The sequence below is a fragment of the Pteropus medius genome, unplaced genomic scaffold, assembly GCF_902729225.1.
Source record: "Pteropus medius unplaced genomic scaffold, Ma_sr-lr_union100, whole genome shotgun sequence".
Taxonomy (NCBI): domain Eukaryota; kingdom Metazoa; phylum Chordata; class Mammalia; order Chiroptera; family Pteropodidae; genus Pteropus; species Pteropus medius.
In genome coordinates this window covers 5,999,015-6,013,222 of record NW_024349799.1, presented here as the reverse complement: position 1 = coordinate 6,013,222, position 14,208 = coordinate 5,999,015, and the positions used below count along the sequence as shown (strand labels likewise).

Below are 14,208 nucleotides of genomic sequence, written 5' to 3'. Positions count from 1 at the left end.
TTGGTGTGATCTTAAATTTATTTTTTATTATTCAAAAAGTTCAATATTAATACTGCCTATTTACAAAAGATTGACTGCATTTTTCTGTGGAGACAAGAAACTACCAAGAATTCATAAAGATTAATGTAAAATCTTGTGTAGCTCATTGATAAATCTGAAATTAAACAGAGCTTGAGCAAGAATAATCGTGTGGTAATAGTATACCGAAAAATGACATCACTGAGATTAAATGACTATCATAATTAGTCTTTCAAGTGATTTTACAACATGCACTTTGATGAAATTTTATAAGCAATCTGAAAGAATTAAATATTTTGAATATATTTCACTATAGAAAAATAACATGACAAAGTCATATTGCAGGAAAAAAAATATGGGGTAACCTTTTTAAAAAATTAATGTCTTGAATAGAAAGATCATAAGGAAGACTATATACAAAGCCCTATGTGAACTTTGAAATAGTGCCAAATTAAAACCATGTAATAATTAAATACGTAGTAGTAGCATAGCAAGCTATTAATTTCCAACACAACTATAACAAGTTATGAATGATTCATTTAAATTTCAAAGGTCAAATCATGAAAACATTGTACCTTTCTTCTATGAAGAAAGTTCTTTCTCCAATTGGTAGGTTTCCTTGTTCGTGGCCTGTATGCTTTATGTACTTTCAGCCCTTAAATAAATTCAGTATTAGATAATTACTTTATATGCATTCAATGGGTAAGGGAAATTACCTGATAAACAATTTCTCTTTTAAACATCTCAAAAGCCTTAAAGAATAAACCAAATAATTTTTCCTTCCTACCATATTACGATTCTTTATTGTTTTTGTCTATCCATCCATCCGTCTGTCCATTCGTCCATCCATCCATCATCATTAGGGAAGACTTCATATAAAGCACTCCAGATATATGACTGATTTATTAATAATTGATGGTTTGCCATGTGCCAGATATTCTTTCAAATGTTTTTACATGTTTTAACTTATTTAACTCTCTAAAACATTTCTTTAAAAAGTATGTAATCACTAATGAAAATGTTCTACCTCCTACTCTGTTATAAAGGTTAGTACTTTACTTCTTATAATATTATCTTGGTCAAAGTTATAATCTCAGAAGACTACTTGTTTCAAAACTGACATCACTGTAGAAAATTTTTGAAACATCTCTTGGAATTACTAAAAGCTTGTGGCACATCTCTACAAACATTATAAGTGATGGAAATTTTTAGCTTTGGAGGGATTTTTGTTGGGAAGAAAGAAATCTTATCCAGGGAAGGGATCGGAATTGAGACCAAGTTGGACAATAATATTAAAGTATGACTAAAAAATAATATGCTTGATTTTTCTCATGTAGTTTACCAATTCTTCTAAAAGCAATCTTAAGGGTCCAAAAATGCTTTAATCACAGCATCATTAAAATAAATATTTTGCTTCCCAAGCTATTATGTACATATTCATACAATTATGCCCTAAAGGCAGATGAGTGTCATTTCACCTTTTCTATAAAACGGTTTGTGTTACTTTACTCAATTTGGAACAAAAGTAAATGAAAATTGATTCGGAGTGAAATAACATGTGTTCCTTTAAATTATAAATTTTAAAGCTGAAAGATCTGCATAATTTTACAGGACTAAGTTCTGTATTTCACAGATGAAATGGTCCCTAAGAGGCATAGTGATTGCCAACATGACTTAGCAAATTAGTGGCAGAGCCAGGAATACAGCCCAAGTCTCTTGTCTTCCACCTGGTATTCTTTCTACTACCCGACTACCTTTATCTGTGAATTAAGAACTATACTGGCGAGGAGAAATGGTTACACCCATTCAAAACAATTTAGAAATTACCTTCTAATCTAGTGTTTTGTAACTTATTATTCACTAATCAATTAAAAAAATATGTAATACTAAGTGGGATCTAATATATCCCAATTTATAAATTCTTTAACTGGTAAATTATCAATTTAAATTTCTTTGAACTATGCTTATAATTGAAACATCCGATGCTACAGAAACAATGAAACTGTATTCAATCTAAACACTATCAAAATAAAAGGAAACATATGCATGTATAATTAATTCACTTATCTAAATGAATATAAAAGAAATTGATTGCTGGGAATTTTGACTTGAAAATAATAAACCACATTCACAACTAGAACAGCTCATAAAATTTCAATTCAAATTACTCACAAGAAGCATAAATGTCCATAGAACAGATGTTTCTTAGAAAAAGATCAGTGAATGCAGTTTTGGAATGACGTCAGAGAAGAGCATCTTTTATAACTATTTTTTATCTGAAGTATAGCTTCATTTACAAAAACATGAACAAAGTCAAAATTTACAGAAAGGCTCACTGAGCTTTAAGGGAACATTTTTCAGCCACAGTTATATGTCTGCATTTACTTATCAAATTTACACATGAAGTTTTCTTTCTTAACAGTTGAAAAATTAAAGCCTTTATACTAGAACATGTCATTTTCCCACAATGATGATGGAGCTAAATAATTAGAACTGAAAATTTGGAGTCTTTCGTTTGGCACTTTATAACTTTACATAAGTTTGCTTAAAACATGCTTGATTTTAATTTATCAAACAAACAAATGTAAAACAATGTCAATTAAAAATGCATGGTAATTAATTCTTAATTACCTAGAAGTAGGCAGTTTAGTATAAAGTTTTCAAGAAAACTTTGATTTCTAAAAAAATCTCAGACCAATTTGAGGCAAAATCTATAGTGAAACATGGTTGAGGCGTGACTGGATTATACAGCTATTAATTTTCATGTATCATATGAAAACAAATAGATAAAGAAGACTACAGAATACAAATATTTATGAAAAATTTAAAGTCCCCTAGACAACTATATATCTTTCAGATTGATTAATTCTGAATGACATTTAGCTAAGGAAGACTTGTTGGAGGAAAATATTTTGTATGAATCACTTTATCAAAAACTTGAGATTAATGAAATTTACATTTCTGAACATAATACTTTTGAAAACTCTAATGACAATGAATTAAAGTGAAAAATACATCTCAAATTTAAAAATATATCTCTGCAATGTATAAATTATCATTTACGATAGTTTAATATAACCATGATATTTTTTCATAGCTGGACAGTTAGTATTATTAAATAACACCAGGAAACACATCTTTATTTTTGGAAGGAGACTGTTTAAAGTTCTTTATACCCATTTCATGATTTCCCCCTCATTCCAATTCATTTATATGAGTTGTTTTTACATTACTACCAATGTCATCAGCTTTATTTTCTTTAATATGCATGAGTTTATTCAACTTTGTCTGTGCAATCCTCAGCTTTCATTTCCCTGACTGAGTCTACTCCTTTCAGAAACCTAATTTCAAAAAGATCTTCAGCTAAAATACAATTTGAATTATTAGCCAATCTATTGTCTCTATCAGTTTCAACTAGTTCATTGTTTTCTTCATTTTTATCAACAGGATCATAAAGCTCAGGTGTAAAATAGATAGAGTCATCTTCTGCTTCTGTTTCAAAAGCTGTATTTGAAGTGGAAAGTTTAGCTTCTTCACTTACTAGAGACAATTCAATGTCCGAATCCAGGGCTTCTTCACAGCAAAGCAGCTGCTTAGAATGATCTTTTTTAAGAAGAGCGGAATCAATCTTTATTGATGGAATAATGGTTTCTGACTGAGGGCATAGTCCAACTGACGTGTTCACTCTCAGAGACGAGGACTCAAATTTATCAGTGAGTGGCAAAACAGTTTTACATCCCTTTTCTGTTTTGAAAGTGGAAGAACTAGAGGCGCAGTCCTCTAATGACCTAAATTTAGGTGTGGTAGTCAGAATTTTATCAGTAAGAGACTGTCCCAAAGAATTAAAGCTAGACCAGCTAAATCTCTTTGTTTGTTTGTTGAAGGTTGGGCTTGTGGATCTGGAAATCACAATTTTTTCTGCTTTTACTGCCTGGGTAGACTCTTCCAATAATACTGGATCATCTATGAACACAAAAAGTTAAGAATGTTAACTTTCTGCTCCTAACATTACAATTGTTATATTAAAATGATTTTTGTTAGAAATACTAAAATAACTGTATAGAATACATAATTCTGAACCCCCAAGCAGTAGTAGGACTTTCGTCTCAGAATGTAAAGCACAAAGTGTTAACTGTGAAAGGAATCTTAGGTCTCTAGTGATTCCTAACCCAAGTTGTAATGCTACCTGGTAAATTATCAAATTCCACACCAGAAACTTCAGGAGTGAATGAGAAAAGGAGGGGTAAAAAGAAAGAGGAAGATGGCTCAGTAAAGGAGGGAACAGGCTGTAAAAGTTTGCCTTGAAAATCCACTAACTAGTGATTGAGAAAAACCGACTTAGACTAATTCTCTTAAGGAAACTGATAACCACAAAGACTAAGATGTAAAACTGGTTAGTAATCAGACCCGGACCAGAACCTAGGTTTCTTGATTACTAATATAATGACCCTGAATTCACTATGTCATTTATTTAAGAGAGAACCATATACTATAAAATAAGTTTTTAAAAATAAATATATTAAACTACTAGCATATATTAATTAAAACAATTGAAATAACTAATTGAAAAATTTTAAAAAATAACAATACCCAATGAGATAGACCACAGTTTGGCAAACATTTTCTATAACAGGCCAGACAGTAAATATTTTGGGTTTTGTGGGTTAAATTGTGTCTGTTGCAACTGTTTAATTATGCTGTTCTAGTGTAATAATACAACCATTTAACTCTGCTGTTATGTACAATACATACATAACATTCATTATGGGCATGACTGTGTTCCATTAAACTTCATTTACAAAAACAGACAGGCCAAATTTGGTTCATAGGCCATAGTTTGCCAATCTCTGATATAGATCATTATATTTAAAAATATTTTTTTTATCACTTAGAACAAATGACTTTTACTTCCCTAAATTAAGAAATTCATATTATAAAAATATCTATAAATTATACCAATTTTTAATATAGCTTTTAGAGAAACATTTGTATAGTACTTTACAATGCTGATATTTATCACGTTATTGTATCTTCACAACCTAACCTGGAGGGATGGGTAGCAGATAATCTTTTTTTTCTATTAAGACTCAAAAAAGTTAAATGACTTGCTCATCATGGTCACAAAGCTAGTTAGCAGCAAAGTTTGTTGATATAAAACCAGCAAATATTCTCAAAGTTTGTTCCCATTCCAATACACCATACTATTTCTTTAATTTATGATAACACCTTGTATTACAGACCAACATATTTAAGGAAATTAATTTATAACATAATAAATGTTTCACTAAATATAATGAAAGACTTCTCTATCAAATATAAATGGACAGAACTTCTCATAGTTTTCTCCTTTCTGGAAGTGATGTCACTTGGTAGAGATGGACTCGTTATCACTTTAGGACACTGTAGTTCTTGAATACACATTTTTGTTTCACCTTCTCTAGGATTTTCTGGTGATAGATGACTTGCTGTTTCTAATAAATGAGTTGAGGTATTGTTCTTCAAACAGGCCACTTCAAGTGTAGACTCGTCCTGTATAGACTTTCTGTCCTCTTTGGATACATCACTGACATTTTGGTGCTTTTTGGAAAATTCAGCCAAGGACTCCAGTGCACTTTCAAAGGTTGAATGGTGCTGAATCTGCTGCCGTATCCATTTAGAAAGTCCTAAGGAAAAAGTGAACCCAAGGAAGAAACTCTGGTTATTTAATTAAGATGTTATATATTAAGAAAAGCCTTAGATTTTTCTAATGAAATAATTTACTTGAATTTAGAATATATAATGGTTCTCAACATTTTTTCTTGCATTTTTATTTTCATATGTATAATATGCTCACGTATCGTTAACATTTCTCTTTATGTGTAGTGATTGTCAACTGGAGGAAGGGAAGCAGTGGGAGTGAGTGGGAAGGGGGAAATGTATTGTCAGTTTAGAATAACTAGCGAATAGGCAAATTCAATTTCATCATAATTCTGGACAAAAAGAATTGCCTTCCTTTTAATTATAGGGAAACTAAAAGTTGTAAACAACATAATCTTCCATTCCAACCTTCTAAATTTGATAACTTTTGTAAAAATAAAATCAAGATTCTAGTCTCATAGGCTCTTTTTTGGTTCCCTTTCCCCCCTAATTCTAAATATATCTTAAACTATTCTGGTGGTAAAAGGTATAACACCGTTTTATAGGCAAATCGAGTCCTATCTAAATATTTATTATATAATTATTTTTAATATGTAAAGAATCAAGTATTAAGGGATAAGATTTGCCCTGTGACATATAAAAACTGCACAAAAATAAACCATATTGCATATAAAGTATAGTATGATTTGTTTCAAAATGAAATTCAGACTTAGATATTTGAACTTTTAGAAAATAAATGTTCTCTGCTGATGTTACTAAAACTACTGTCATCTTTAGGAGTAGTTTAAAAGTCACTATGGTATTTTCAGTTTAGAAAAAGATAAGATGAGGCTTCAAGCAACTCAAACTAGTATACTTCCATTTTAAATACATTTCTTCAGTTTTTTTTTCCAGTGGAGTTTTCTATCAATCTATATTTATGCAAACTGAATTTAAACAAAAATTAGTTATCAAAAGAAATTTATATGTTGCACTATTATCACCTAGATAAGATTTCACACTTTGAGTCTCAGAAAAAATAAATAAAAACCATACAGAAATAATGAAAAATACTTAATTCAAAAAAATCTGAACTATGAGGTAAAAGCTTAAGTTTTAGATTTTGTAACAAGAGAAAAAGTAAATAAACATTTCCTTTAAAGTGCTTTATTTTTGTTTGCTAGAAAATAATTATACCGAATAAAAATATGAAATTTTCCCATATTAAAAAATTTTAGTATTATAGTTACCTCTTTCATTTTGACCTTTTTGTAATCAAAGAAAGCCTTTTCAATGTAAAATATTGGTTTGCTTTTGAAACTTGAAAGAATCTGAGCTCCACCTGCTGACTAAATGTAAGCACTTAACATTTTGCTTTTAGTTGTGTCTTGACCTAAGCACAATGGCTTGCTTTACATATAAAAAGAAGCAGCATTTGCTGCTTCAATCCAGGTACATGTTTTAATATCAAACTAAATATAGTAATTAGGCTCTGAAATGGAAAAAGTATAGCCCATACCCATAAACAACTAAATCTAACACAAATTTAAAATTTATCTCTTCAGTATGGTTTGAACTTTTTAGCATTAAAGATAATAAAAATGCAAATATTTCCAACAGTTCTTTAATAACTGATGGATTCCTGGTATTGACTCTAAAGGGACTATGTTACTACTGAATAAAAATTACAGATGCTCTTTGACTTACAATGGGGTACACCCCAATAAACCCACTGTAAATTGAAAATATCCTAAGTTGAAAATGCATTTAATACCTCAACCTACCAAACATATAGCTTACCTAGTCTACCTTAAATGTGCCCAGAACACTTCCTTTAGCTTACAGTTGGCCACAGCTAACATGAAGCCTATTTCTTAATGGCCAGCATCACTAGAGTATCCTACTGCATATTACCATTCCAGGAAAAGATTAAAATTCAAAATTCAAAGAATGGTTTCTACTTGAATGTGTATCACTTTTGCACCATCGTAAAGTCAAAAATTGTAAGTTGAACCATCTTAAGTCAGGGAAATAAGTACATAATATTTGTTCAGTTGAGTGGGCAAAAAATGACCATCTATTTGATTTTGTGGCATGCAATGGTGTTGTTTTTTTTTAAAGAAAATACTAGCTCTAACATAAACTCTAACTAACTGAAGTATTTCTGAACCAACCACACAACCAACACACAACAAACTTCAACATAACCCAGAACGAAAGAATAAAGAATACTAAGCAGCCGAAGGACTCGAGTGGTTAAATGTAAAAACTTAATATTTCTTAGAAATGTGCTCGAGTGGTTAAATGTAAAAACTTAGTATTTCTTAGAAAATTCAGTTCTGTGGAACAGCTTTTCCCCTGACAATGCTAACTAAATTACTTCAATGTTACTAGGTCAAATTTCACATCCTATGAAATTAAAGAATCATAATTAAGTAATACAATGTAACCAGATTCTCCTCTATAAAGACTTTTTTATAAACACATAATATTAAAAGGCTAGATTTCCAGTCAATATTAATTTTCCATGTTTGATCTCATAATTCAAATTCTCTGTCCAACTCTGTTTTTAAAAATAGAAGTCATTAAATACCAAAGATTTATTAATTCTTACTCTAAGCCCAGCTGAGAATCTTACCAGATATGTATCGATTTGGGTTACTCCTGAAACGATCATCTACTAGAATAAGAGCTCCCCAATCATTTTTGTGTCGAATACACCTATGACAAATTGAGAGAAAATAAAATAGATACAACTTTGAAAATAAAGGCTAAATTTCTAGTGAGACAGAGGTTGAAAAAAATCAATGATGTGTCTGTTCTATTCCTTTAATCAAAGTCACAATGATGAACAAGTTTATAGGAACTACTCAATACACTGTACCAAAGTAGATGCATAAAAATTCCCCTAGTTCTGCAGCTACTGATAACTTACATCTCAAAATGCTATATGCATTCTATTTTGAAAGTAAACAAAAATATTTTCCGAAACCTTCCTTAGCCACACAGACTATTTTTCACCTTATGTATTGTGAGTTGTTGATTTTATGTAGATGACCTTTAGTCTAATGAGTTTTTATCATGAATGAATAATTTTATTTAAAAAATCTGATATGCACCAATCGATATGCTCATGCGGTTTTTCTTCTTCAAAGTGTTAATATGGTGGATTACACTGGCAAAAATTTGAATACTGAATCAGCCTTTCATTCCTGGGAAAGTCACACATGGTCATGGTGCATTATTCTTTTTATAGATTATTGGATTTAATTTGTTAAAAAAATTTATTAAAATTATTTTTAAAAATTAAGTGTACAGTTCAGTGGTTTTTAGTACATTTACAAGGTTGTGCAACCTACACCACTATTACAGATCATTTTTATCACACCAAAAAGAAATCCAGTGCCAATTATCAGTCACTCTCAGTTACCTCAGTTATTTTCCCTAACCCCTGGCAACCACTAATCTACTTTCTGTCTCAAAAGATTTGCCTATTTTGGACATTTCCTATGATTAGAATCATACAATATGTGGCATTTTGTATCTGGCTTCTTTCACTTAGCATGATGTTTTCAAGATTATTTGTATTGTGCATTAGTACTTCATCCTTTTTTATGGCCGAATAATATTCCACTGTATGGATATACCACCATTTGTTAAATCATTTATAAGTTAATGGGTATCTGGGTTGTTTCCACTTTTTGATGATTATAAATAATGCTGCTATGAACATTTTTGTACAAATTTTTGTATGAATACGTATTTTTTATTCTCTTGGGTATATACCAAGGAGTGGAATTGCTGAATTGAATGAAAACTCTATGTTTAACTTTTTGAGGAACTATCATTTTTTTCCCAAAGCTATTCCACAATTTTACATTGCCATCAGTTATGTACGAGATTTCCAATTTCTCCATATCCTCAACAACACCTGTTATTGTCCGTCTTTTTCATTCTATGTACCCTAGAAGATAAGAAGTGGCATTTCACTATGGTTTTGATTTAAATTTCCCTAGTAACTAATAATGTCAAGCATCTTTTCATGTGCATACTGGCCATCTGTATATTTTTTTGGAGAAATGTTTATTTAAACATTTTAAAATTGTACTATTTGTCTTTTTATTTTTGAATTCTAAGAATTTAATATATCCTGGATAATAGACCCTTTCAGATACATAATTTGTAAATATTTTCTCCAATATGAGTTGTCTTTTCCATTTCTTAAGTTTCCTCTAAAGAACGAAAGTTTTTTTTTTTTTTTTTTTTTTTTTTTTTTTTTTTTACGAAGTCCAATTTATCTAGTCTGTTTTAGTTGCTTGTGCTTCTGATGTCAGGTTTAAGAAACCATTGCCTACTCCAAGGTCAAGAAGATTTACAACTCAGTCTTTGATTCACGTTAAGTTAACTTTTGTGTAAGGTGTGGGTGTGAGGTAGGGTTCTAACTTCATTCTTTTGCATAGGATATCCAGTTATCCCAGCATCATATGTTAAAAAGACTATTCTTTCCCCCAATGAACTATCTTGGCACTTTCCTCAAAAATCAATTCACTGTAAAAGTATGGGTTTGTTTCTGGACCTTCAATTATACCTCCTATTTTATATGTCTACATTATGTAGCAAAACATAGTCTTGATTATTGTAGTTTTGCAGTACATTTGAAATTAAGAATTGTCAGTTTTCCAATTTTATTTTTTGTTAAGGTTTTGTGGCTATTCTGAGTCTCTTTCAATTTCCATATGAATTTTAGGATCAGTTTCTCAACTTCTGCAATAAATCCAGTGGGATTTTGGTTGGGATTGCATTTAATCTATAGATCAATTTGAGACTCTTCCAATCCATCATCATGGAATACTTACATTTATTTAGAAATTTTTCTCAATAATGCTTTGCAGTTTTCAGTGTACAAGTCTTGCATTTCTTTTGTTAGTTATTTCTAACTATCTTATTCTTTCTGATGTTATTATAAATGAAATTTTCTTAATTTTATTTTTAGATTGTTCATTCCTAGTGTACAAAAATGCAATTGATTTTTGTATACTGAATATGTATCCTGTAACTTTGCTTAAGTTGTTTATTAGCTCTAATAGCTATTTTTTATAGACTCCTTAAGATTTCTATGTAGACTATCATGTGATTTGAAAATTTAAAAATAATTTTGCTTTTTTCAAAAATGTACTTTTCTTACCTAATTTCCCTGTCTAGAATCTCTAACATTGAATACAAGTAGTAAGGGAGAACATCTGTTCTCAAACTTAAGCAGAAATTTTTCAGTTTTTCACCATTAGGCATATCAACTACAGGTTTGTCATAGATGCCCTTCAGGGTTAAGGAAGTACCCTTTTATTCCTACTTTGTTGAGTGTTTTATCATGAAAATATGTTGGATATTGTCAAATACTTTTTTCTCATCTTGAGATCATGTGGCTTCTGTATTTTATTCTAATAATATGGTGTATTATATTAATTTTAGTTGAGCCAACTAAATTGATTGGACATTGAAATAACCTTGCATTTCTGGTATAAATCCACTTGGTCATGGCGTTTAATACTTTTAGTAAGTTGCTGGATTCAGTTTTCTACTTTTCTGTTGAGGAGTTTTGCATCTACAGGTGTAAGGATATTGCTCCATAGTTTTGATTGGTTTTAGCATCAGGCATTACTGGTCTCATAAGATGGTACATGTTTCTTCTGTTTTTTCCTAAGAGTTTGTAAAGGACTAGCATTAATTATTCTTTAAATCTTTGCTAGAATTCATCAGTGAAGCTATTTGGTCCTGGGCTTTTCTTTGTGAGAAATTTTCTGATTACTAATTGTTGTCTCTTTACTTGTTATAAATCTATTCAGACATTCTATTTCTTGTGTCAGTTTCAATAGCTTGTGTTACAGTTTCTATGAGTTTGTCCAACTTATCTAAGTATCAAATTTGTTGTCATACCATTGTTCAAGGTGTTCTTTTATAATATTTTATATTTCTGTAGTCGGTAGCAATGTCCCTTCCATTCTTAATTTTAGTAATTTGAGTCCTTTCTCCATTTTTTCTTAGTCTAATTAAAGGTTGTCAACTTTCTAGATCTTTTTGAAGAAACACCTTTTGTTGCCCTGGTTTTTTTCTACTGTTTTTTCTATTCTCTACTTCCATTGTAATTTCTATTATTCCTTTGATCTGCTTGCCTTGGGTTTAGTTTGCCCTTCTTTTCCTAACTCCTAAGGTAAAACATTAGATTACTGATTTCAGATCTTTTTAATATAGGCATTTACAACTATAAATTTACCTATGAGCACTTCCTCCACTATATCCTTAAAATTTTGTATGCTGTGTTTTCATTTCCATTCATCATAAGGTATTTTCTTAATCGCCTTGCAATTTCTTCCTTGATCCACTAGTTAAGAGTGTATGTTGTTTAATTTCCACATTTATGTGAGTTTTTCATTTTTCCTTGTTACAGATTTCCAGTTTCATTCCACTGTGATCAGAAAAGATACTTTCTACAATATTAACCACTTAAAATTTATTGAGACTTATTTTGTGGCCTAAAATCTGGTCTATCCTGAAGAATGTGCCATGAACACCTGGGAAAATGTGTATTCTGTTGTTATAGGGTGAAGTATGGTAGATCTGTTAGGTTTGTAAGTGTTGGTTTATAGTGTTATTCAAGACTTACATTTTCTGTTGGTTTTCTAATTTTTCTATTATTGAAAGTGAGGTATTAGAGTCTCTAACTATAACTGTCAAATTGTCTATTTCTGACAGTTTTTACTACATACAATTTGAGGTCCTTTTGTTTATTGCTTATAAATTTATAATTATTATATATTTTTGCTGGAGTGACAATTTTATCATTATAAAATATATATTGTCTTTAGTAACAATTTTTGTCTTAAAGTCTATTTTGTTTGATATTAGTATAACCAATCAGGCTCTCTTTTGTTTGCTGTTGCATGGTATGTCTTTCCTTCTCCATTTATCCTCATTTATTTGTGTTTTTTAAATAAAGTGTTTCTCTTCAGGGAGCATATAGTTGGATCATGTTTCTTTAGAAAAAATCCATTTGCCAATCTTTGGATTTTGGAGTACTTAATCCATTCACGTTTTATGCAATTATCAATAAGGTAGGATTTACTTAGCTATTTTGCAAATAACCACTATACTGTTTTCTATATTTCTAATTTTTTTGTTTCACTATTTCTCCGTTACTGCCTTCTTCTGTGTACAATAGATATTGTTATGTACCATGTTAATTATCTTGTTTCTTATTATTTTGAGCTATTAATGTTTGCTTTGAAGGTTATAATAAACGCCTTACCTTATTTAAACACTGTATGACTGAAGAAAAGAGTTAAAACAGCGGGCAAAACTGTTTAACCCTAGAAAGGCCATGCATACAAGGTAGCACTTGGTTGGTATTTAGGAACTTAGATTTCAGGAGGGTTCCAATCACTGAATGATAAGAGAGGCTCACTGTGTCAAAAATGTTTGTGCAAACAATATGGTTTAATACTGAATATCCACTTTGCTTCTAAAAGTGGACTTCTGGGAAGTGCTAGGCAAAAATTGCCTATGTGATCAACACTCCCAAAAGACACTAGACACCGATACTTTAATGAGCTCCCCTGACTGACAGTATTTCACACGTTACCACAATTGATTTTTGGAGAATGAAGTGCGTCTGTTTCACTACACTAAGAGGACCCTTAGAAGCCTGTGTGCCTGGTTTTTCCTGACTTTGCCCATGTCCCTATTCTCTTTGCTGATTTTTCCTTGGTATCCTTTCACTGTAATAAATTCTGGGTGTGCACACAACTATACATGCTGAGTCTATCATGCTCTTAGTGAAATATTGAACCTGAGGGTGATCTTGGAGACCCGTAAGACAATGCTTATCAGCACAGATTTAAAATTATTGCTTTATGCAGTTTTTTTTTAAAATCAGATAGGAGAAAAAGAGCTTTAAAAACACATTTATATTGCTTTTTAAAAATATTTACCTTTAAAATTGCCTCTACAGATGTTCTTTATTTCTACACGTGGATATGAATTACTGCCTTGTGTCCTTTCAATTCAACCTAAAAAAGGACTCCCTTTAGTGTTTTCTGTAGGACAAATTTTCTAGAGTTTAATTCTCTCGGTTTTTATGGGAAAGTCTTGCTTTCTCCCTAATTTCTGAAGGATAGTTTTGTCACATATAGTTTTGGTTGACAGTCTTTTTCTTTCAGCACTTTGAATATGTTAATCCACTGCCTCCTGCTCTCTGTACTGAATACCTGCTTTGCTTCTGATGAAAACTCTGCTAAAATTATTAAGGATTCATTATATGTGATGATTTGTTTTTCTCTTGCTGCTTTCCAGATCTCGTCTTTTCAGTTTGATTATGACATGTCTACGTATGAATCTCTTTGATCTTAAACTACTTGGAGTCTGCTGATTTTCTTAGATGTGTAGATTAGTTTCTCACCAAATTTGGGAAGATTCCAGCCACTATTTCTGCAAATATTTTTTCTGTTCTTTTCTTTCCAAGACTCCTGTTATGTGTATATTGGTCTGCTTGATAAGTCCTACAGGTCCTAAGACTGTGTT

The 14,208-nt window shown here is 30.9% G+C and overlaps 1 protein-coding gene across 1 annotated transcript in view; it reads right to left on the bottom strand.

Moving 5' to 3' along the window:
• Positions 1 to 391: 391 nt before the first annotated feature.
• The window catches only part of BRIP1 (BRCA1 interacting DNA helicase 1), a 159,549-nt gene continuing 145,732 nt past the window's right edge, over positions 392 to 14,208 (bottom strand). The window contains exons 18-20 of the mRNA XM_039885832.1: positions 8,273 to 8,355; positions 5,451 to 5,681; positions 392 to 3,981 (exon numbers count right to left, since the gene is read on the bottom strand). Of these exons, the coding sequence (XP_039741766.1) occupies positions 3,293 to 3,981; positions 5,451 to 5,681; positions 8,273 to 8,355 (1,003 nt within the window). The 3' untranslated portion in view covers positions 392 to 3,292. The remainder of the gene's footprint in view (positions 3,982 to 5,450; positions 5,682 to 8,272; positions 8,356 to 14,208) is intronic.